At 54.5% G+C, this 24095-nt stretch overlaps 1 protein-coding gene across 1 annotated transcript in view; it reads left to right on the top strand.

Annotated features, from left to right (window-relative positions):
• Positions 1 to 24095, top strand: part of LOC116957718 (DNA polymerase nu) — a 99075-nt gene that overhangs the window by 69070 nt on the left and 5910 nt on the right. Inside the window, exons 15-21 of the mRNA XM_032980039.2 lie at positions 145 to 256; positions 1067 to 1149; positions 6613 to 6744; positions 7918 to 8028; positions 13193 to 13271; positions 13586 to 13653; positions 24068 to 24095. The exon at positions 24068 to 24095 is cut by the window's right edge and continues 34 nt beyond it. Of these exons, the coding sequence (XP_032835930.2) occupies positions 145 to 256; positions 1067 to 1149; positions 6613 to 6744; positions 7918 to 8028; positions 13193 to 13271; positions 13586 to 13653; positions 24068 to 24095 (613 nt within the window). The remainder of the gene's footprint in view (positions 1 to 144; positions 257 to 1066; positions 1150 to 6612; positions 6745 to 7917; positions 8029 to 13192; positions 13272 to 13585; positions 13654 to 24067) is intronic.

Raw genomic sequence — 24095 nt, 5'->3', positions numbered from 1 at the left:
CACCACGTGACCCACCCCCACCGTAGACTTCTCCCAGGTGGAGCTGCGTCTTTTGGCTCACCACGTGTCTCACCACGTGACTCACCACGTGACTCACCACGTGACTCACCACGTGACTCACCACGTGACCCACCCCCACCGTAGACTTCTCCCAGGTGGAGCTGCGTCTTTTGGCTCACCTCTCCGGGGACGCCGAGCTGCTGCGACTCCTCAGTGAGCCGGGCCCCGACGTCTTCCTCACCCTCACCGCACAGTGGTGAGGGTGAGGGTGGTGAGGGTGGTGAGGGTGAGGGTGGTGGTGAGGGTGGTGGTGGTGAGGGTGGTGGTGGTGGTGAGGGTGGTGGTGAGGGTGGTGAGGGTGGTGGTGGTGGTGAGGGTGGTGAGGATGGTGGTGGTGGTAGTGAGGGTGAGGGTGGTGGTGGTGAGGGTGGTGGTAGTGAGGGTGGTGGTGGTGGTGAGGGTGGTGGTGGTGGTGAGGGTGGTGGTGGTGGTGAGGGTGGTGGTGGTGGTGAGGGTGGTGTTGGTGGTGAGGGTGGTGGTGAGGGTGGTGGTGAGGGTGGTGGTGAGGGTGGTGGTGAGGGTGGTGGTGGTGGTGGTGGTGAGGGTGGTGGTGGTGGTGGTGGTGAGGGTGGTGGTGGTGGTGCTGAGGGTGGTGGTGGTGGTGGTGGTGAGGGTGGTGGTGGTGGTGCTGAGGGTGAGGGTGGTGGTGATGATGGTGATGATGATGATGGTGATGATGGTGGTGATGGTGATGATGGTGGTGATGATGGTGATGATGATGATGTTGATGGTGGTGATGATGTTGATGGTGGTGATGGTGATGATGGTGGTGGTGATGTTGGTGGTGGTGATGATGTTGATGATGATGATGATGGTGGTGATGATGATGATGGTGGTGGTGATGATGATGATGATGTTGATGATGTTGATGGTAATGATGGTGGTGATGATGATGGTGGTGGTGGTGATGATGGTGGTGGTGATGATGGTGATGATGGTGATGGTGGTGGTGATGATGATGGTGGTGATGATGTTGATGATGGTGATGGTGGTGGTGGTGGTGCAGGCTGGGTAAGGAGGTGGACGAGGTGACTGAGGAGGAGCGCGAGATGGGAAAGCGAACAGTCTACTCCATCATCTACGGAGTCGGTGAGATCCTCACCACCACCTCCTCACCACCTCCTCACCACCACCTCCTCACCAACTCCTCACCACCACCTCCTTACCACCTCACCACCACCTCGCCACCACCTCCTCACCACCACCTCACCACCACCTCCTCACCACCACCTCCTCACCACCTCCTCACCACCTCACCACCACCTCCTCACCACCACCTCCTCACCACCTCCTCACCACCTCCTCACCACCACCTCCTTACCACCTCACCACCACTGCCTCCTCACCACCACCACCTCACCACCTCCTCACCACCTCCTCATCACCTCCTCACCACCTCGCCACCACCTCACCACCACCTCCTCACCACCTCCTCACCACCACCTCCTCACCACTGCCTCCTCACTCTCTGAGTGAGCTACTGAGTGTGTCTCTGACTGAGTGAGTCTCTGACTGAGTGTGTCTCTGACTGAGTGAGTCTCTGACTGAGTGAGTCTCTGACTGAGTGACTCTCTGAGTGAGTGAGTCTCTGAGTGAGTCTCTGACTGAGTGAGTCTCTGACTGAGTGACTCTCTGAGTGAGTGAGTCTCTGAGTGAGTCTCTGACTGAGTGAGTCTCTGACTGAGTGAGTCTCTGACTGAGTGACTCTCTGAGTGAGTGAGTCTTTGAGTGAGTCTCTGACTGAGTCTCTGACTGAGTGAGTCTCTGACTGAGTGAGTCTCTGACTGAGTGACTCTCTGAGTGAGTGAGTCTCTGAGTGAGTCTCTGACTGAGTGAGTCTCTGACTGAGTCTCTGACTGAGTGAGTCTCTGAGTGAGTCTCTGACTGAGTCTCTGACTGAGTGAGTCTCTGACTGAGTGTGTCTCTGACTGAGTGAGTCTCTGACTGAGTGAGTCTCTGAGTGAGTCTCTGACTGAGTGAGTCTCTGACTGAGTCTCTGACTGAGTGAGTCTCTGAGTGAGTCTCTGACTGAGTGAGTCTCTGACTGAGTCTCTGACTGAGTGAGTCTCTGACTGAGTGAGTCTCTGACTGAGTCTCTGACTGAGTGAGTCTCTGAGTGAGTCTCTGACTGAGTGAGTCTCTGACTGAGTCTCTGACTGAGTGAGTCTCTGACTGAGTGTGTCTCTGACTGAGTGAGTCTCTGACTGAGTGAGTCTCTGAGTGAGTCTCTGACTGAGTGAGTCTCTGACTGAGTCTCTGACTGAGTGAGTCTCTGAGTGAGTCTCTGACTGAGTGAGTCTCTGACTGAGTGAGTCTTTGAGTGAGTCTCTGACTGAGTCTCTGACTGAGTGAGTCTCTGACTGAGTGAGTCTCTGACTGAGTGAGTCTCTGACTGAGTGAGTCTCTGAGTGAGTCTTTGAGTGAGTCTCTGACTGAGTCTCTGACTGAGTGAGTCTCTGACTGAGTGAGTCTCTGACTGAGTGAGTCTCTGACTGAGTGAGTCTCTGAGTGAGTCTTTGAGTGAGTCTCTGACTGAGTCTCTGACTGAGTGACTCTCTGACTGAGTGAGTCTCTGACTGAGTGACTCTCTGACTGAGTGAGTCTCTGACTGAGTGAGTCTCTGAGTGAGTCTCTGAGTGAGTCTCTGAGTGAGTCTCTGACTGAGTGAGTCTCTGACTGAGTGAGTCTCTGACTGAGTGAGTCTCTGAGTGTGTGAGTCTCTGAGTGACTCTCTGACTGAGTCTCTGAGTGAGCCTCTGAGTGAGTGAGTCTCTGACTGAGTGAGTCTCTGACTGAGTGAGTCTCTGACTGAGTGAGTCTCTGACTGAGTGAGTCTCTGACTGAGTGAGTCTCTGACTGAGTCTCTGACTGAGTGAGTCTCTGACTGAGTGAGTCTCTGACTGAGTCTCTGACTGAGTGAGTCTCTGACTGAGTGAGTCTCTGAGTGAGTCTCTGACTGAGTGAGTCTCTGACTGAGTGAGTCTCTGACTGAGTGAGTCTCTGAGTGAGTCTCTGAGTGAGTCTCTGACTGAGTGAGTCTCTGACTGAGTGAGTCTCTGACTGAGTGAGTCTCTGAGTGAGTCTCTGAGTGAGTCTCTGACTGAGTGAGTCTCTGACTGAGTGAGTCTCTGACTGAGTGAGTCTCTGAGTGAGTCTCTGAGTGAGTCTCTGACTGAGTGACTCTCTGACTGAGTGAGTCTCTGACTGAGTGAGTCTCTGAGTGAGTCTCTGAGTGAGTCTCTGACTGAGTGAGTCTCTGACTGAGTGAGTCTCTGAGTGAGTCTCTGAGTGAGTCTCTGACTGAGTGAGTCTCTGACTGAGTGAGTCTCTGAGTGAGTCTCTGAGTGAGTCTCTGACTGAGTGACTCTCTGACTGAGTGAGTCTCTGACTGAGTGAGTCTCTGAGTGAGTCTCTGAGTGAGTCTCTGACTGAGTGAGTCTCTGACTGAGTGAGTCTCTGAGTGAGTCTCTGAGTGAGTCTCTGACTGAGTCTCTGACTGAGTGACTCTCTGACTGAGTGAGTCTCTGACTGAGTGAGTCTCTGAGTGAGTCTCTGAGTTAGTCTCTGACTGAGTGAGTCTCTGAGTGAGTCTCTGACTGAGTGAGTCTCTGACTGAGTCTCTGACTGAGTGAGTCTCTGACTGAGTGACTCTCTGACTGAGTGAGTCTCTGAGTGAGTCTCTGAGTTAGTCTCTGACTGAGTGAGTCTCTGACTGAGTGAGTCTCTGACTGAGTGAGTCTCTGACTGAGTGAGTCTCTGAGTGAGTCTCTGAGTGAGTCTCTGACTGAGTGACTCTCTGACTGAGTGAGTCTCTGACTGAGTGAGTCTCTGAGTGAGTGAGTCTCTGACTGAGTGAGTCTCTGAGTGAGTCTCTGACTGAGTCTCTGACTGAGTGACTCTCTGACTGAGTGAGTCTCTGACTGAGTGAGTCTCTGAGTGAGTCTCTGAGTTAGTCTCTGACTGAGTGAGTCTCTGACTGAGTCTCTGACTGAGTGAGTCTCTGACTGAGTCTCTGACTGAGTGACTCTCTGACTGAGTGAGTCTCTGACTGAGTGAGTCTCTGAGTGAGTCTCTGAGTGAGTCTCTGACTGAGTGAGTCTCTGACTGAGTGAGTCTCTGACTGAGTGAGTCTCTGACTGAGTGAGTCTCTGAGTGAGTCTCTGACTGAGTGAGTCTCTGACTGAGTCTCTGACTGAGTGAGTCTCTGAGTGAGTCTCTGAGTGAGTCTCTGACTGAGTGAGTCTCTGACTGAGTGAGTCTCTGAGTGAGTCTCTGAGTGAGTCTCTGACTGAGTCTCTGACTGAGTGACTCTCTGACTGAGTGACTCTCTGACTGAGTGAGTCTCTGACTGAGTGAGTCTCTGAGTGAGTCTCTGAGTGAGTCTCTGACTGAGTGAGTCTCTGACTGAGTGAGTCTCTGAGTGAGTCTCTGAGTGAGTCTCTGACTGAGTCTCTGACTGAGTGACTCTCTGACTGAGTGAGTCTCTGACTGAGTGAGTCTCTGAGTGAGTCTCTGAGTTAGTCTCTGACTGAGTGAGTCTCTGAGTGAGTCTCTGACTGAGTGAGTCTCTGACTGAGTCTCTGACTGAGTGAGTCTCTGACTGAGTGACTCTCTGACTGAGTGAGTCTCTGAGTGAGTCTCTGAGTTAGTCTCTGACTGAGTGAGTCTCTGACTGAGTGAGTCTCTGACTGAGTGAGTCTCTGACTGAGTGAGTCTCTGAGTGAGTCTCTGAGTGAGTCTCTGACTGAGTGACTCTCTGACTGAGTGAGTCTCTGACTGAGTGAGTCTCTGAGTGAGTGAGTCTCTGACTGAGTGAGTCTCTGAGTGAGTCTCTGACTGAGTCTCTGACTGAGTGACTCTCTGACTGAGTGAGTCTCTGACTGAGTGAGTCTCTGAGTGAGTCTCTGAGTTAGTCTCTGACTGAGTGAGTCTCTGACTGAGTCTCTGACTGAGTGAGTCTCTGACTGAGTCTCTGACTGAGTGACTCTCTGACTGAGTGAGTCTCTGACTGAGTGAGTCTCTGAGTGAGTCTCTGAGTGAGTCTCTGACTGAGTGAGTCTCTGACTGAGTGAGTCTCTGACTGAGTGAGTCTCTGACTGAGTGAGTCTCTGAGTGAGTCTCTGACTGAGTGAGTCTCTGACTGAGTCTCTGACTGAGTGAGTCTCTGAGTGAGTCTCTGAGTGAGTCTCTGACTGAGTGAGTCTCTGACTGAGTGAGTCTCTGAGTGAGTCTCTGAGTGAGTCTCTGACTGAGTCTCTGACTGAGTGACTCTCTGACTGAGTGAGTCTCTGACTGAGTGAGTCTCTGAGTGAGTCTCTGAGTTAGTCTCTGACTGAGTGAGTCTCTGACTGAGTGAGTCTCTGAGTGAGTCTCTGAGTGAGTCTCTGACTGAGTCTCTGACTGAGTGACTCTCTGACTGAGTGAGTCTCTGACTGAGTGAGTCTCTGAGTGAGTCTCTGAGTTAGTCTCTGACTGAGTGAGTCTCTGACTGAGTCTCTGACTGAGTGAGTCTCTGACTGAGTGAGCCTCTGACTGAGTGAGTCTCTGATTGAGTCTCTGACTGAGTGACTCTCTGACTGAGTCTCTGAGTGAGTCTCTGAGTGAGTGAGTCTCTGAGTGAGTCTCTGATTGAGTCTCTGACTGAGTGAGTCTCTGACTGAGTCTCTGAGTGAGTCTCTGACTGAGTGAGTCTCTGACTGAGTCTCTGACTGAGTGAGTCTCTGACTGAGTGACTCTCTGACTGAGTGAGTCTCTGAGTGAGTGAGTCTCTGAGTGAGTCTCTGACTGAGTCTCTGACTGAGTGACTCTCTGACTGAGTGAGTCTCTGACTGAGTGAGTCTCTGAGTGAGTCTCTGACTGAGTGAATCTCTGAGTGAGTCTCTGATTGAGTCTCTGACTGAGTTAGTCTCTGACTGAGTCTCTGAGTGAGTCTCTGACTGAGTGAGTCTCTGACTGAGTGAGTCTCTGACTGAGTCTCTGACTGAGTGAGTCTCTGACTGAGTGAGTCTCTGAGTGAGTCTCTGACTGAGTGAGTCTCTGACTGAGTGAGTCTCTTACTGAGTGAGTCTCTGACTGAGTGAGTCTCTGACTGAGTGAGTCTCTGAGTGAGTCTCTGAGTGAGTCTCTGACTGAGTGAGTCTCTGAGTGAGTCTCTGACTGAGTGAGTCTCTGACTGAGTGAGTCTCTGAGTGAGTCTCTGAGTGAGTCTCTGAGTGAGTGAGTCTCTGACTGAGTGAGTCTCTGAGTAAGTCTCTGAGTGAGTCTCTGAGTGAGTGAATCTCTGAGTGTGTCTCTGGCTGAGTAAGTCTCTGAGTGAGTCTCTGACTGACTGAGTGAGTCTCTGAGTGAGTCTCTGACTGAGTCTCTGAGTGAGTCTCTGACTGACTGAGTGAATCTCTGAGTGAGTCTCTGACTGAGTGAGTCTCTGAGTGAGTCTCTGACTGAGTGAGTCTCTGAGTGAGTCTCTGAGTAAGTCTCTGAATGAGTCTCTGACTGAGTGAGTCTCTGAGTGAGTCTCTGAGTAAGTCTCTGAGTGAGTCTCTGACTGAGCAGGGAAGGAGAGGCTCTCCAAGACGCTGGGAGCCTCCCCCCGCCACAGCCGCTCGCTGATCTCAGCTTTCCTGCGACGACACCCAGCGATCACCGCCTTCACCCAGCGCGCTGTTACACACTGCCAGCGTCACGGTACCACTCCTCACCAGCTCCTCACCAGCTCCTCACCAGCTCCTCACCAGCTCCTCACCACCACCACCATCATCACCATCATCATCACCACCACCATCGTTACAGTGATCACCGCCTTCACCCAGCGCGCTGTTACATACTGCCAGCGTCATGGTACCACTCCTCACCAGCTCCTCACCAGCTCCTCACCAGCTCCTCACCAGCTCCTCACCACCATCATCACCGCCACCACCATCATCATCACCATCGTTACAGCGATCACCGCCTTCACCCAGCGCGCTGTTACACACTGCCACCGTCCCAGTACCGCTCCTCACCAGCTCCTCACCAGCTCCTCACCAGCTCCTCACCAGCTCCTCACCAGCTCCTCACCAGCATCATCATCACCACCTCCTCACCAGCTCCGCCTCACCATCATGATCATCATTACCTATTCACCATCATCTCCATCACCATCGTCACCTGGTGCTTGTGATGATGATGATGGTGGTTGTGGTGGTGATGATGATGATGGTTGTTGTGATGATGATGATGGTAGTTGTGATGATGATTGTTGTGGTGATGATGATGGTTGTGATGATGATAATGGTGGTAGTGGTGATGATGATGGTTGTTGTGATGGTGATGATGATGATGGTTGTTGTGATGATGATGGTTTTTGGGATGACGATGATGATGATGGTGGTTTTGATAATGATGATGGTCGTGATGATGATGGTTGTTGTGATGGTGATGATGATGATGATGGTTGTTGGGATGATGATGGTTGTTGCGATGATGATGGTTGTTGGGATGATGATGGTTGTTGTGATGATGATGGTTTTTGGGATGACGATGATGATGATGGTGGTTTTGATAATGATGATGGTCGTGATGATGATGGTTGTTGTGATGGTGATGATGATGATGGTTGTTGGGATGATGATGGTTGTTGCGATGATGATGGTTGTTGGGATGATGATGGTTGTGGTGGTGGTGATGATGATGATGATGGTTGGGCTAATGATAATGATTGTTGGGATGATGGTAATGGTTGTTGTGATGATGATGATGATGATGATTGTTGTTATAATCACGGTGGTGATGATGACGATGATGGTTGTTGTGATGACGATGATGATGATGATGATGGCGGGGATGATGATGATGATGATGGTGGCGGTGGTGGTGCAGGATTCGTGATGTCGGTGATGGGACGCAAGCGATGGCTCCCCAACATCTCCTCCCCTGACTTTCGCCTCCGCTCCAACGCCCAGCGGCAAGCCTGCAACTTCATGGTGCAGGGTGAGACACCCAGGCCCTGGTTCAGGTGTCAGGGTTCAAGCCCTGGGTCTGGGTGTCTCAGGGGGTTCACGATGGCCGTGTCAGAGACACTGAGACCCTGGGGTCAGGGTTCAAGCCCTGGGTCTGGGTGTCTCTCTCTCTCAGGGGGTTTCACGATGGCCGTGTCAGAGACACTGAGAGCCTGGGGTCAGGGTTCAAGCCCTGGGTCTGGGTGTCTCTCTCTCAGGGGGTTCACGATGGCCGTGTCAGAGACACTGAGACCCTGGGGTCAGGGTTCAAGCCCTGGGTCTGGGTGTCTCAGGGGGTTCACGATGGCCGTGTCAGAGACACTGAGACCCTGGGGTCAGGGTTCAAGCCCTGGGTCTGGGTGTCTCTCAGGGGGTTCACGATGGCCGTGTCAGAGACACTGAGAGCCTGGTGTCAGGGTTCAAGCCCTGGGTCTGGGTGTCTCAGGGGGTTCACGATGGCCGTGTCAGAGACACTGAGAGCCTGGGGTCAGGGTTCAAGCCCTGGGTCTGGGTGTCTCTCTCAGGGGGTTCACAATGGCCGTGTCAGAGACACTGAGACCCTGGGGTCAGGGTTCAAGCCCTGGGTCTGGGTGTCTCAGGGGGTTCACGATGGCTGTGTCAGAGACACTGAGACCCTGGGGTCAGGGTTCAAGCCCTGGGTCTGGGTGTCTCTCTCAGGGGGGTTCACGATGGCCGTGTCAGAGACACCGAGACCCTGGGGTCAGGGTTCAAGCCCTGGGTCTGGGTGTCTCTCAAGGGGGGGTTCACGATGGCCGTGTCAGAGACACTGAGACCCTGGGGTCAGGGTTCAAGCCCTGGGTCTGGGTGTCTCTCAGGGGGGTTCACGATGGCCGTGTCAGAGACACTGAGACCCTGGGGTCAGGGTTCAAGCCCTGGGTCTGGGTGTCTCTCTCAGGGGGGTTCACGATGGCCGTGTCAGAGACACTGAGACCCTGGGTTCAGGGTTCAAGCCCTGGGTCTGGGTGTCTCTCTCTCTCAGGGGGGTTCACGATGGCCGTGTCAGAGACACTGAGACCCTGGGGTCAGGGTTCAAGCCCTGGGTCTGGGTGTCTCTCTCTCAGGGGGGTTCACGATAGCCGTGTCAGAGACACTGAGAGCCTGGGGTCAGGGTTCAAGCCCTGGGTCTGGGTGTCTCTCTCTCTCAGGGGGTTCACGATGGCCGTGTCAGAGACACTGAGACCCTGGGGTCAGGGTTCAAGCCGTGGGTCTGAGTGTCTCAGGGGGTTCACGATGGCCGTGTCAGAGACACTGAGACCCTGGGGTCAGGGTTCAAGCCCTGGGTCTGGGTGTCTCTCTCTCAGGGGGTTCACGATGGCCGTGTCAGAGACACTGAGACCCTGGGGTCAGGGTTCAAGCCCTGGGTCTGGGTGTCTCAGGGGGTTCACGATGGCCGTGTCACAGACACTGAGACCCTGGGGTCAGGGTTCAAGCCCTGGGTCTGGGTGTCTCTCTCTCTCAGGGGGGTTCACGATGGCCGTGTCAGAGACACTGAGACCCTGGGGTCAGGGTTCAAGCCCTGGGTCTGGGTGTCTCTCAGGGGGTTCACGATGGCCGTGTCAGAGACACTGAGACCCTGGGGTCAGGGTTCAAGCCCTGGGTCTGGGTGTCTCAGGGGGTTCACGATGGCCGTGTCAGAGACACTGAGACCCTGGGGTCAGGGTTCAAGCCCTGGGTCTGGGTGTCTCAGGGGGTTCACGATGGCCGTGTCACAGACACTGAGACCCTGGGGTCAGGGTTCAAGCCCTGGGTCTGGGTGTCTCTCTCTCTCAGGGGGGTTCACGATGGCCGTGTCAGAGACACTGAGACCCTGGGGTCAGGGTTCAAGCCCTGGGTCTGGGTGTCTCTCAGGGGGTTCACGATGGCCGTGTCAGAGACACTGAGACCCTGGGGTCAGGGTTCAAGCCCTGGGTCTGGGTGTCTCAGGGGGTTCACGATGGCCGTGTCAGAGACACCGAGACCCTGGGGTCAGGGTTCAAGCCCTGGGTCTGGGTGTCTCAGGGGGTTCACGATGGCTGTGTCAGAGACACTGAGACCCTGGGGTCAGGGTTCAAGCCCTGGGTCTGGGTGTCTCAGGGGGTTCACGATGGCTGTGTCAGAGACACTGAGACCCTGGGGTCAGGGTTCAAGCCCTGGGTCTGGGTGTCTCTCTCTCTCAAGGGGGTTCACAATGGCCGTGTCAGAGACACTGAGACCCTGGGGTCAGGGTTCAAGCCCTGGGTCTGGGTGTCTCTCTCTCAGGGGGTTCACGATGGCCGTGTCAGAGACACTGAGACCCTGGGGTCAGGGTTCAAGCCCTGGGTCTGGGTGTCTCTCTCTCAGAGGGTTCACGATGGCCGTGTCAGAGACACTGAGACACTGGGGTCAGGGTTCAAGCCCTGGGTCTGGGTGTCTCTCTCTCAAGGGGGTTCACGATGGCCGTGTTAGAGACACTGAGACCCTGGGGTCAGGGTTCAAGCCCTGGGTCTGGGTGTCTCTCTCTCTCAAGGGGGTTCACAATGGCCGTGTCAGAGACACTGAGACCCTGGGGTCAGGGTTCAAGCCCTGGGTCTGGGTGTCTCAGGGGGTTCACGATGGCCGTGTCAGAGACACTGAGAGCCTGGGGTCAGGGTTCAAGCCCTGGGTCTGGGTGTCTCAAGGGGGTTCACGATGGCCGTGTCAGAGACACTGAGACCCTGGGGTCAGGGTTCAAGCCCTGGGTCTGGGTATCTCTCTCTCTCAAGGGGGTTCACGATGGCCGTGTCAGAGACACTGAGACCCTGGGGTCAGGGTTCAAGCCCTGGGTCTGGGTGTCTCTCTCAGGGGGTTCACGATGGCCGTGTCAGAGACACTGAGACCCTGGGGTCAGGGTTCAAGCCCTGGGTCTGGGTGTCTCTCTCAGGGGGTTCACGATGGCCGTGTCAGAGACACTGAGACCCTGGGGTCAGGGTTCAAGCCCTGGGTCTGGGTGTCTCTCTCTCTCAGGGGGTTGACGATGGCCGTGTCAGAGATACTGAGACCCTGGGGTCAGGGTTCAAGCCCTGGGTCTGGGTGTCTCTCTCTCTCAAGGGGGTTCACGATGGCCGTGTCAGAGACACCGAGACCCTGGGGTCAGGGTTCAAGCCCTGGGTCTGGGTGTCTCTCTCTCAGGGGGGTTCACGATGGCCGTGTCAGAGACACTGAGACCCTGGGGTCAGGGTTCAAGCCCTGGGTCTGGGTGTCTCTCTCTCAAGGGGGTTCACAATGGCTGTGTCACAGACACTGAGACCCTGGGGTCAGGGTTCAAGCCCTGGGTCTGGGTGTCTCTCTCTCAGGGGGGTTCACGATGGCCGTGTCAGAGACACTGAGACCCTGGGGTCAGGGTTCAAGCCCTGGGTCTGGGTGTCTCTCTCTCAAGGGGGTTCACAATGGCTGTGTCACAGACACTGAGACCCTGGGGTCAGGGTTCAAGCCCTGGGTCTGGGTGTCTCTCTCTCAGGGGATTCACGATGGCCGTGTCAGAGACACTGAGACCCTGGGGTCAGGGTTCAAGCCGTGGGTCTGAGTGTCTCAGGGGGTTCACGATGGCCGTGTCAGAGACACCGAGACCCTGGGGTCAGGGTTCAAGCCCTAGGTCTGGGTGTCTCTCTCAAGGGGGTTCACGATGGCCGTGTCAGAGACACTGAGACCCTGGGGTCAGGGTTCAAGCCCTGGGTGTCTCTCTCTCTCAGGGGGGTTCACGATGGCCGTGTCAGAGACACTGAGACCCTGGGGTCAGGGTTCAAGCCCTGGGTCTGGGTGTCTCTCTCTCTCAGGGGGTTCACGATGGCCGTGTCAGAGACACTGAGACCCTGGGGTCAGGGTTCAAGCCCTGGGTCTGGGTGTCTCTCTCTCAAGGGGGTTCACGATGGCCGTGTCAGAGACACTGAGACCCTGGGGTCAGGGTTCAAGCCCTGGGTCTGGGTGTCTCTCTCTCAGGGGGTTCACGATGGCCGTGTCAGAGACACCGAGAGCCTGGGGTCAGGGTTCAAGCCCTGGGTCTGGGTGTCTCTCTCTCAAGGGGGTTCACGATGGCCGTGTCAGAGACACTGAGACCCTGGGGTCAGGGTTCAAGCCCTGGGTCTGGGTGTCTCTCTCTCTCAGGGGGGTTCACGATGGCCGTGTCAGAGACACCGAGACCCTGGGGTCAGGGTTCAAGCCCTGGGTCTGGGTGTCTCTCTCTCAAGGGGGTTCACAATGGCTGTGTCACAGACACTGAGACCCTGGGGTCAGGGTTCAAGCCCTGGGTCTGGGTGTCTCTCTCTCAGGGGGTTCACGATGGCCGTGTCAGAGACACTGAGACCCTGGGGTCAGGGTTCAAGCCCTGGGTCTGGGTGTCTCTCTCTCAGGGGGTTCACGATGGCCGTGTCAGAGACATCGAGACCCTGGGGTCAGGGTTCAAGCCCTGGGTCTGGGTGTCTCTCTCTCTCTCAGGGGGTTCACGATGGCCGTGTCAGAGACACTGAGACCCTGGGGTCAGGGTTCAAGCCCTGGGTCTGGGTGTCTCTCTCTCTCTCAGGGGGGTTCACGATGGCCGTGTCAGAGACACTGAGACCCTGGGGTCAGGGTTCAAGCCCTGGGTCTGGGTGTCTCTCTCTCTCAAGGGGGTTCACAATGGCTGTGTCAGAGACACTGAGAGCCTGGGGTCAGGGTTCAAGCCCTGGGTCTGGGTGTCTCTCTCTCTCTCAGGGGGTTCACGATGGCCGTGTCAGAGACACTGAGACCCTGGGGTCAGGGTTCAAGCCCTGGGTCTGGGTGTCTCTCTCTCAAGGGGGTTCACGATGGCCGTGTCAGAGACACTGAGAGCCTGGGGTCAGGGTTCAAGCCCTGGGTCTGGGTGTCTCTCTCTCAAGGGGGTTCACGATGGCCGTGTCAGAGACACTGAGACCCTGGGGTCAGGGTTCAAGCCCTGGGTCTGAGTGTCTCTCTCAGGGGGTTCACAATGGCCGTGTCAGAGACACTGAGACCCTGGGGTCAGGGTTCAAGCCCTGGGTCTGGGTGTCTCTTAGGGGGTTCACGATGGCCGTGTCAGAGACACTGAGACCCTGGGGTCAGGGTTCAAGCCCTGGGTCTGGGTGTCTCTCTCTCAGGGGGGTTCACGATGGCCGTGTGGTGGCGGTGTCTCTGTGTGGTGTTGCCAGGCTCCGCTGCTGATATCTGCAAGATGTCCATGATTCGGATATTCACAGAACTGGGGCAGCGCCCGTCCCTCCGAGCAAAGTGAGTGACGAGTGGGTGAGGGTGTGAGTGAGTGTGTGAGTGAGTGAGTGAGGGTGTGAGGGTGTAAGTGAGTGAGTGTGTGACTGAGTGTGTGTATGAGTGAGTGTATGAGTGAGTGAGTGAGTGTATGAGTGTGTAAGTGACTGTGAGTGTGTGAGTGTATGTGTGAGTGTGTGTGTGAGTGTGTGAGTGAGTGAGTGTGTGTGTGAGTGTGTGAGTGTATGAGTGAGTGTGTGAGTGAGTGTATGAGTGAGTGTGTGTGTGAGTGAGTGAGCATGTGAGCTACACGTGACACCTTTGTCTTTGTGTGCCAGGCTGGTGGCACAGCTGCACGATGAACTCCTCTTTGAGGTCAAGGATGACCAGGTCGAGGTGCTGAGAGGTCAGGCGACATCACCACCACCACCACTCACCACCACCACTCACCACCACCACCACCACTCACCACCACTACCACCACCACCATCACACAGAGACCCATAGACTCACCACCACACAGAGACCCATAGACTCACCACCACATAGAGACCCACAGACTCACCACAACCACCACACAGAGACCCACAGACTCACCACCACCACCACACAGAGACCCACAGACTCACCACAACCACCACACAGAGACCCACAGACTCACCACAACCACCACACAGAGACCCACAGACTCACCACAACCACCACACAGAAACCCACAGACTCACCACCACCACCACACAGAGACCCACAGACTCACCACCACACAGAGCCCCGTAGACTCACCACCACACAGAGACCCACAGACTCACCACCGCTACACAGAGACCCACAGACTCACCACCACCACCACCACCACACAGAGACCCATAGACTCACCACCACACAGAGCCCCGTAGACTCACCACCACACAGAGACCCACAGACTTATCATCACACAGAGACCCACAGACTCACCACCACACAGAGACCCACAGACTCACCACCACCACCACCACACAGAGACCCATAGACTCATCACCACACAGAGACCCATAGACTCACCACCACACAGAGCCCCGTAGACTCATCATCACACAGAGACCCATAGACTCACCACCACACAGAGACCCATAGACTCACCACCACCACACAGAGACCCACAGACTCACCACCACACAGAGACCCATAGACTCACCACCACCACACAGAGACCCGTAGACTCACCATCACACAGAGACCCGTAGACTCACCATCACACAGAGACCCATAGACTCATCACCACCACACAGAGACCCGTAGACTCACCATCACACAGAGACCCATAGACTCACCATCACACAGAGACCCATAGACTCACCACCACACAGAGACCCATAGACTCACCATCACACAGAGACCCATAGACTCATCACCACCACACAGAGACCCGTAGACTCACCATCACACAGAGACCCATAGACTCACCATCACACAGAGACCCATAGACTCACCACCACACAGAGACCCGTAGACTCACCATCACACAGAGACCCATAGACTCATCATCACACAGAGACCCATAGACTCACCACCACACAGAGACCCATAGACTCACCACCACACAGAGAACCGTAGACTCACCACCACACAGAGACCCATAGACTCACCATCACACAGAGACCCATAGACTCACCACCACACAGAGACCCATAGACTCACCACCACACAGAGACCCATAGACTCATCACCACCACACAGAGCCCCATAGACTCACCACCACCACACAGAGACCCATAGACTCACCACCACACAGAGACCCATAGACTCACCACCACACAGAGACCCATAGACTCACCACCACACAGAGACCCATAGACTCACCACCACCACACAGAGACCCGTCGACTCACCATCACACAGAGACCCATAGACTCATCACCACCACACAGAGACCCATAGACTCATCACCACACAGAGACCCATAGACTCACCATCACACAGAGACCCATAGACTCACCACCACCACACAGAGACCCATAGACTCACCATCACACAGAGACCCGTAGACTCACCACCACACAGAGACCCGTAGACTCACCATCACACAGAGACCCATAGACTCACCATCACACAGAGACCCATAGACTCACCATCACACAGAGACCCATAGACTCACCACCACCACACAGAGACCCGTAGACTCACCATCACACAGAGACCCGTAGACTCACCACCACACAGAGACCCGTAGACTCACCACCACACAGAGACCCATAGACTCACCATCACACAGAGACCCATAGACTCACCACCACCACACAGAGACCCATAGACTCATCACCACACAGAGACCCATAGACTCACCACCACACAGAGACCCATAGACTCACCACCACCACACAGAGACGCGTAGACTCACCATCACACAGAGACCCGTAGACTCACCACCACCACACAGAGACCCATAGACTCATCACCACCACACAGAGACCCATAGACTCGCCACCACACAGAGACCCATAGACTCATCACCACCACACAGAGACCCGTAGACTCACCATCACACAGAGACCCATAGACTCATCATCACACAGAGACCCATAGACTCACCATCACACAGAGACCCATAGACTCATCATCACACAGAGACCCATAGACTCACCACCACACAGAGACCCATAGACTCACCACCACACAGAGAACCGTAGACTCACCACCACACAGAGACCCATAGACTCACCATCACACAGAGACCCATAGACTCACCACCACACAGAGACCCATAGACTCACCACCACACAGAGACCCATAGACTCATCACCACCACACAGAGCTCCATAGACTCACCACCACCACACAGAGACCCATAGACTCACCACCACACAGAGACCCATAGACTCACCACCACACAGAGACCCATAGACTCACCACCACACAGAGACCCATAGACTCACCACCACCACACAGAGACCCGTCGACTCACCATCACACAGAGACCCATAGACTCATCACCACCACACAGAGACCCATAGACTCATCACCACACAGAGACCCATAGACTCATCACCACACAGAGACCCATAGACTCACCATCACACAGAGACCCATAGACTCACCACCACCACACAGAGACCCATAGACTCACCATCACACAGAGACCCATAGACTCACCACCACCACACAGAGACCCATAGACTCACCACCACCACACAGAGACCCGTAGACTCACCACCACACAGAGACCCATAGACTCACCACCACCACACAGAGACGCGTAGACTCACCATCACACAGAGACCCGTAGACTCACCACCACCACACAGAGACCCATAGACTCATCACCACCACACAGAGACCCATAGACTCATCACCACCACACAGAGACCCATAGACTCATCATCACACAGAGACCCATAGACTCATCATCACACAGAGACCCATAGACTCACCATCACACAGAGACCCGTAGACTCATCACCACACAGAGACCCATAGACTCACCATCACACAGAGACCCATAGACTCACCACCACCACACAGAGACCCATAGACTCACCATCACACAGAGACCCATAGACTCACCACCACCACACAGAGACCCATAGACTCACCACCACCACACAGAGACCCGTAGACTCACCACCACACAGAGACCCATAGACTCACCACCACCACACAGAGACGCGTAGACTCACCATCACACAGAGACCCGTAGACTCACCACCACCACACAGAGACCCATAGACTCATCACCACCACACAGAGACCCATAGACTCATCACCACCACACAGAGACCCATAGACTCATCATCACACAGAGACCCATAGACTCATCATCACACAGAGACCCATAGACTCACCATCACACAGAGACCCGTAGACTCATCACCACACAGAGACCCATAGACTCACCATCACACAGAGACCCATAGACTCACCACCACCACACAGAGACCCATAGACTCACCATCACACAGAGACCCATAGACTCACCACCACCACACAGAGACCCATAGACTCACCACCACCACACAGAGACCCGTAGACTCACCACCACACAGAGACCCATAGACTCACCACCACCACACAGAGACGCGTAGACTCACCATCACACAGAGACCCGTAGACTCACCACCACCACACAGAGACCCATAGACTCATCACCACCACACAGAGACCCATAGACTCATCACCACCACACAGAGACCCATAGACTCATCATCACACAGAGACCCATAGACTCATCATCACACAGAGACCCATAGACTCACCATCACACAGAGACCCGTAGACTCATCACCACACAGAGACCCATAGACTCACCATCACACAGAGACCCATAGACTCACCACCACCACACAGAGACCCATAGACTCACCATCACACAGAGACCCATAGACTTACCACCACCACACAGAGACCCATAGACTCACCACCACCACACAGAGACCCGTAGACTCACCACCACACAGAGACCCATAGACTCACCACCACCACACAGAGACGCGTAGACTCACCATCACACAGAGACCCGTAGACTCACCACCACCACACAGAGACCCATAGACTCATCACCACCACACAGAGACCCATAGACTCATCACCACCACACAGAGACCCATAGACTCATCATCACACAGAGACCCATAGACTCATCATCACACAGAGACCCATAGACTCACCATCACACAGAGACCCGTAGACTCACCACCACACAGAGACCCGTAGACTCACCATCACACAGAGACCCATAGACTCACCACCACCACACAGAGACCCATAGACTCACCATCACACAGAGACCCATAGACTCACCACCACACAGAGACCCATAGACTCACCACCACCACACAGAGACCCATAGACTCACCATCACACAGAGACCCATAGACTCACCACCACACAGAGACCCATAGACTCACCACCACACAGAGACCGATAGACTCACCACCACACAGAGACCGATAGACTCACCACCACACAGACCCGTAGACTCACCACCACACAGAGACCCACAGACTCACCACCACACAGAGACCCACAGACTCACCACCACACAGAGACCCAAAGACTCACCACCACACAGAGACCCATAGACTCACCACCACACAGAGACCCATAGACTCACCATCACACAGAGACCCATAGACTCACCACCACACAGAGACCCACAGACTCACCACCACACAGAGACCCAAAGACTCACCACCACACAGAGACCCATAGACTCACCACCACACAGAGACCCATAGACTCACCACCACACAGAGACCCATAGACTCACCACCACCACACAGAGACCCGTCGACTCACCATCACACAGAGACCCATAGACTCATCACCACCACACAGAGACCCATAGACTCATCACCACACAGAGACCCATAGACTCACCATCACACAGAGACCCATAGACTCACCACCACCACACAGAGACCCATAGACTCACCATCACACAGAGACCCGTAGACTCACCACCACACAGAGACCCGTAGACTCACCATCACACAGAGACCCATAGACTCACCATCACACAGAGACCCATAGACTCACCATCACACAGAGACCCATAGACTCACCACCACCACACAGAGACCCGTAGACTCACCATCACACAGAGACCCGTAGACTCACCACCACACAGAGACCCGTAGACTCACCACCACACAGAGACCCATAGACTCACCATCACACAGAGACCCATAGACTCACCACCACCACACAGAGACCCATAGACTCATCACCACACAGAGACCCATAGACTCACCACCACACAGAGACCCATAGACTCACCACCACCACACAGAGACGCGTAGACTCACCATCACACAGAGACCCGTAGACTCACCACCACCACACAGAGACCCATAGACTCATCACCACCACACAGAGACCCATAGACTCGCCACCACACAGAGACCCATAGACTCATCACCACCACACAGAGACCCGTAGACTCACCATCACACAGAGACCCATAGACTCATCATCACACAGAGACCCATAGACTCACCATCACACAGAGACCCATAGACTCATCATCACACAGAGACCCATAGACTCACCACCACACAGAGACCCATAGACTCACCACCACCACACAGAGACGCGTAGACTCACCATCACACAGAGACCCGTAGACTCACCACCACCACACAGAGACCCATAGACTCATCACCACCACACAGAGACCCATAGACTCATCACCACCACACAGAGACCCATAGACTCATCATCACACAGAGACCCATAGACTCATCATCACACAGAGACCCATAGACTCACCATCACACAGAGACCCGTAGACTCATCACCACACAGAGACCCATAGACTCACCATCACACAGAGACCCATAGACTCACCACCACCACACAGAGACCCATAGACTCACCATCACACAGAGACCCATAGACTTACCACCACCACACAGAGACCCATAGACTCACCACCACCACACAGAGACCCGTAGACTCACCACCACACAGAGACCCATAGACTCACCACCACCACACAGAGACGCGTAGACTCACCATCACACAGAGACCCGTAGACTCACCACCACCACACAGAGACCCATAGACTCATCACCACCACACAGAGACCCATAGACTCATCACCACCACACAGAGACCCATAGACTCATCATCACACAGAGACCCATAGACTCATCATCACACAGAGACCCATAGACTCACCATCACACAGAGACCCGTAGACTCACCACCACACAGAGACCCGTAGACTCACCATCACACAGAGACCCATAGACTCACCACCACCACACAGAGACCCATAGACTCACCATCACACAGAGACCCATAGACTCACCACCACACAGAGACCCATAGACTCACCACCACCACACAGAGACCCATAGACTCACCATCACACAGAGACCCATAGACTCACCACCACACAGAGACCCATAGACTCACCACCACACAGAGACCGATAGACTCACCACCACACAGAGACCGATAGACTCACCACCACACAGACCCGTAGACTCACCACCACACAGAGACCCACAGACTCACCACCACACAGAGACCCACAGACTCACCACCACACAGAGACCCAAAGACTCACCACCACACAGAGACCCATAGACTCACCACCACACAGAGACCCATAGACTCACCATCACACAGAGACCCATAGACTCACCACCACACAGAGACCCACAGACTCACCACCACACAGAGACCCAAAGACTCACCACCACACAGAGACCCATAGACTCACCACCACACAGAGACCCATAGACTCACCACCACACAGAGACCCATAGACTCACCACCACCACACAGAGACCCGTCGACTCACCATCACACAGAGACCCATAGACTCATCACCACCACACAGAGACCCATAGACTCATCACCACACAGAGACCCATAGACTCACCATCACACAGAGACCCATAGACTCACCACCACCACACAGAGACCCATAGACTCACCATCACACAGAGACCCGTAGACTCACCACCACACAGAGACCCGTAGACTCACCATCACACAGAGACCCATAGACTCACCATCACACAGAGACCCATAGACTCACCATCACACAGAGACCCATAGACTCACCACCACCACACAGAGACCCGTAGACTCACCATCACACAGAGACCCGTAGACTCACCACCACACAGAGACCCGTAGACTCACCACCACACAGAGACCCATAGACTCACCATCACACAGAGACCCATAGACTCACCACCACCACACAGAGACCCATAGACTCATCACCACACAGAGACCCATAGACTCACCACCACACAGAGACCCATAGACTCACCACCACCACACAGAGACGCGTAGACTCACCATCACACAGAGACCCGTAGACTCACCACCACCACACAGAGACCCATAGACTCATCACCACCACACAGAGACCCATAGACTCGCCACCACACAGAGACCCATAGACTCATCACCACCACACAGAGACCCGTAGACTCACCATCACACAGAGACCCATAGACTCATCATCACACAGAGACCCATAGACTCACCATCACACAGAGACCCATAGACTCATCATCACACAGAGACCCATAGACTCACCACCACACAGAGACCCATAGACTCACCACCACACAGAGAACCGTAGACTCACCACCACACAGAGACCCATAGACTCACCATCACACAGAGACCCATAGACTCACCACCACACAGAGACCCATAGACTCACCACCACACAGAGACCCATAGACTCATCACCACCACACAGAGCTCCATAGACTCACCACCACCACACAGAGACCCATAGACTCACCACCACACAGAGACCCATAGACTCACCACCACACAGAGACCCATAGACTCACCACCACACAGAGACCCATAGACTCACCACCACCACACAGAGACCCGTCGACTCACCATCACACAGAGACCCATAGACTCATCACCACCACACAGAGACCCATAGACTCATCACCACACAGAGACCCATAGACTCATCACCACACAGAGACCCATAGACTCACCATCACACAGAGACCCATAGACTCACCACCACCACACAGAGACCCATAGACTCACCATCACACAGAGACCCATAGACTCACCACCACCACACTGAGACCCATAGACTCACCACCACCACACAGAGACCCGTAGACTCACCACCACACAGAGACCCATAGACTCACCACCACCACACAGAGACGCGTAGACTCACCATCACACAGAGACCCGTAGACTCACCACCACCACACAGAGACCCATAGACTCATCACCACCACACAGAGACCCATAGACTCATCACCACCACACAGAGACCCATAGACTCATCATCACACAGAGACCCATAGACTCATCATCACACAGAGACCCATAGACTCACCATCACACAGAGACCCGTAGACTCATCACCACACAGAGACCCATAGACTCACCATCACACAGAGACCCATAGACTCACCACCACCACACAGAGACCCATAGACTCACCATCACACAGAGACCCATAGACTCACCACCACCACACAGAGACCCATAGACTCACCACCACCACACAGAGACCCGTAGACTCACCACCACACAGAGACCCATAGACTCACCACCACCACACAGAGACGCGTAGACTCACCATCACACAGAGACCCGTAGACTCACCACCACCACACAGAGACCCATAGACTCATCACCACCACACAGAGACCCATAGACTCATCACCACCACACAGAGACCCATAGACTCATCATCACACAGAGACCCATAGACTCATCATCACACAGAGACCCATAGACTCACCATCACACAGAGACCCGTAGACTCATCACCACACAGAGACCCATAGACTCACCATCACACAGAGACCCATAGACTCACCACCACCACACAGAGACCCATAGACTCACCATCACACAGAGACCCATAGACTCACCACCACCACACAGAGACCCATAGACTCACCACCACCACACAGAGACCCGTAGACTCACCACCACACAGAGACCCATAGACTCACCACCACCACACAGAGACGCGTAGACTCACCATCACACAGAGACCCGTAGACTCACCACCACCACACAGAGACCCATAGACTCATCACCACCACACAGAGACCCATAGACTCATCACCACCACACAGAGACCCATAGACTCATCATCACACAGAGACCCATAGACTCATCATCACACAGAGACCCATAGACTCACCATCACACAGAGACCCGTAGACTCATCACCACACAGAGACCCATAGACTCACCATCACACAGAGACCCATAGACTCACCACCACCACACAGAGACCCATAGACTCACCATCACACAGAGACCCATAGACTTACCACCACCACACAGAGACCCATAGACTCACCACCACCACACAGAGACCCGTAGACTCACCACCACACAGAGACCCATAGACTCACCACCACCACACAGAGACGCGTAGACTCACCATCACACAGAGACCCGTAGACTCACCACCACCACACAGAGACCCATAGACTCATCACCACCACACAGAGACCCATAGACTCATCACCACCACACAGAGACCCATAGACTCATCATCACACAGAGACCCATAGACTCATCATCACACAGAGACCCATAGACTCACCATCACACAGAGACCCGTAGACTCACCACCACACAGAGACCCGTAGACTCACCATCACACAGAGACCCATAGACTCACCACCACCACACAGAGACCCATAGACTCACCATCACACAGAGACCCATAGACTCACCACCACACAGAGACCCATAGACTCACCACCACCACACAGAGACCCATAGACTCACCATCACACAGAGACCCATAGACTCACCACCACACAGAGACCCATAGACTCACCACCACACAGAGACCGATAGACTCACCACCACACAGAGACCGATAGACTCACCACCACACAGACCCGTAGACTCACCACCACACAGAGACCCACAGACTCACCACCACACAGAGACCCACAGACTCACCACCACACAGAGACCCAAAGACTCACCACCACACAGAGACCCATAGACTCACCACCACACAGAGACCCATAGACTCACCATCACACAGAGACCCATAGACTCACCACCACACAGAGACCCACAGACTCACCACCACACAGAGACCCAAAGACTCACCACCACACAGAGACCCATAGACTCACCACCACACAGAGACCCAAAGACTCACCACCACACAGAGACCCAAAGACTCACCATCACACAGAGACCCATAGACTCACCACCACACAGAGACACATAGACTCACCATCACACAGAGACCCATAGACTCACCATCACACAGAGACCCATAGACTCACCATCACACATACTCTCTCCCACCAACCCACCGCTCTCCCCCTGTGGTGTGAGTCTAGACCTGGTGAAGAGCAACATGGAGTCTCT

The sequence above is a fragment of the Petromyzon marinus genome, chromosome 83 (genome assembly GCF_048934315.1).
Source record: "Petromyzon marinus isolate PM22_M1 ecotype Great Lakes invasive population chromosome 83, UKy_Petmar_22M1.pri1.0, whole genome shotgun sequence".
Taxonomy (NCBI): domain Eukaryota; kingdom Metazoa; phylum Chordata; class Hyperoartia; order Petromyzontiformes; family Petromyzontidae; genus Petromyzon; species Petromyzon marinus.
Note: the sequence above shows the minus strand (reverse complement) of the source record. Positions and strands in the feature narration are given on the sequence as shown.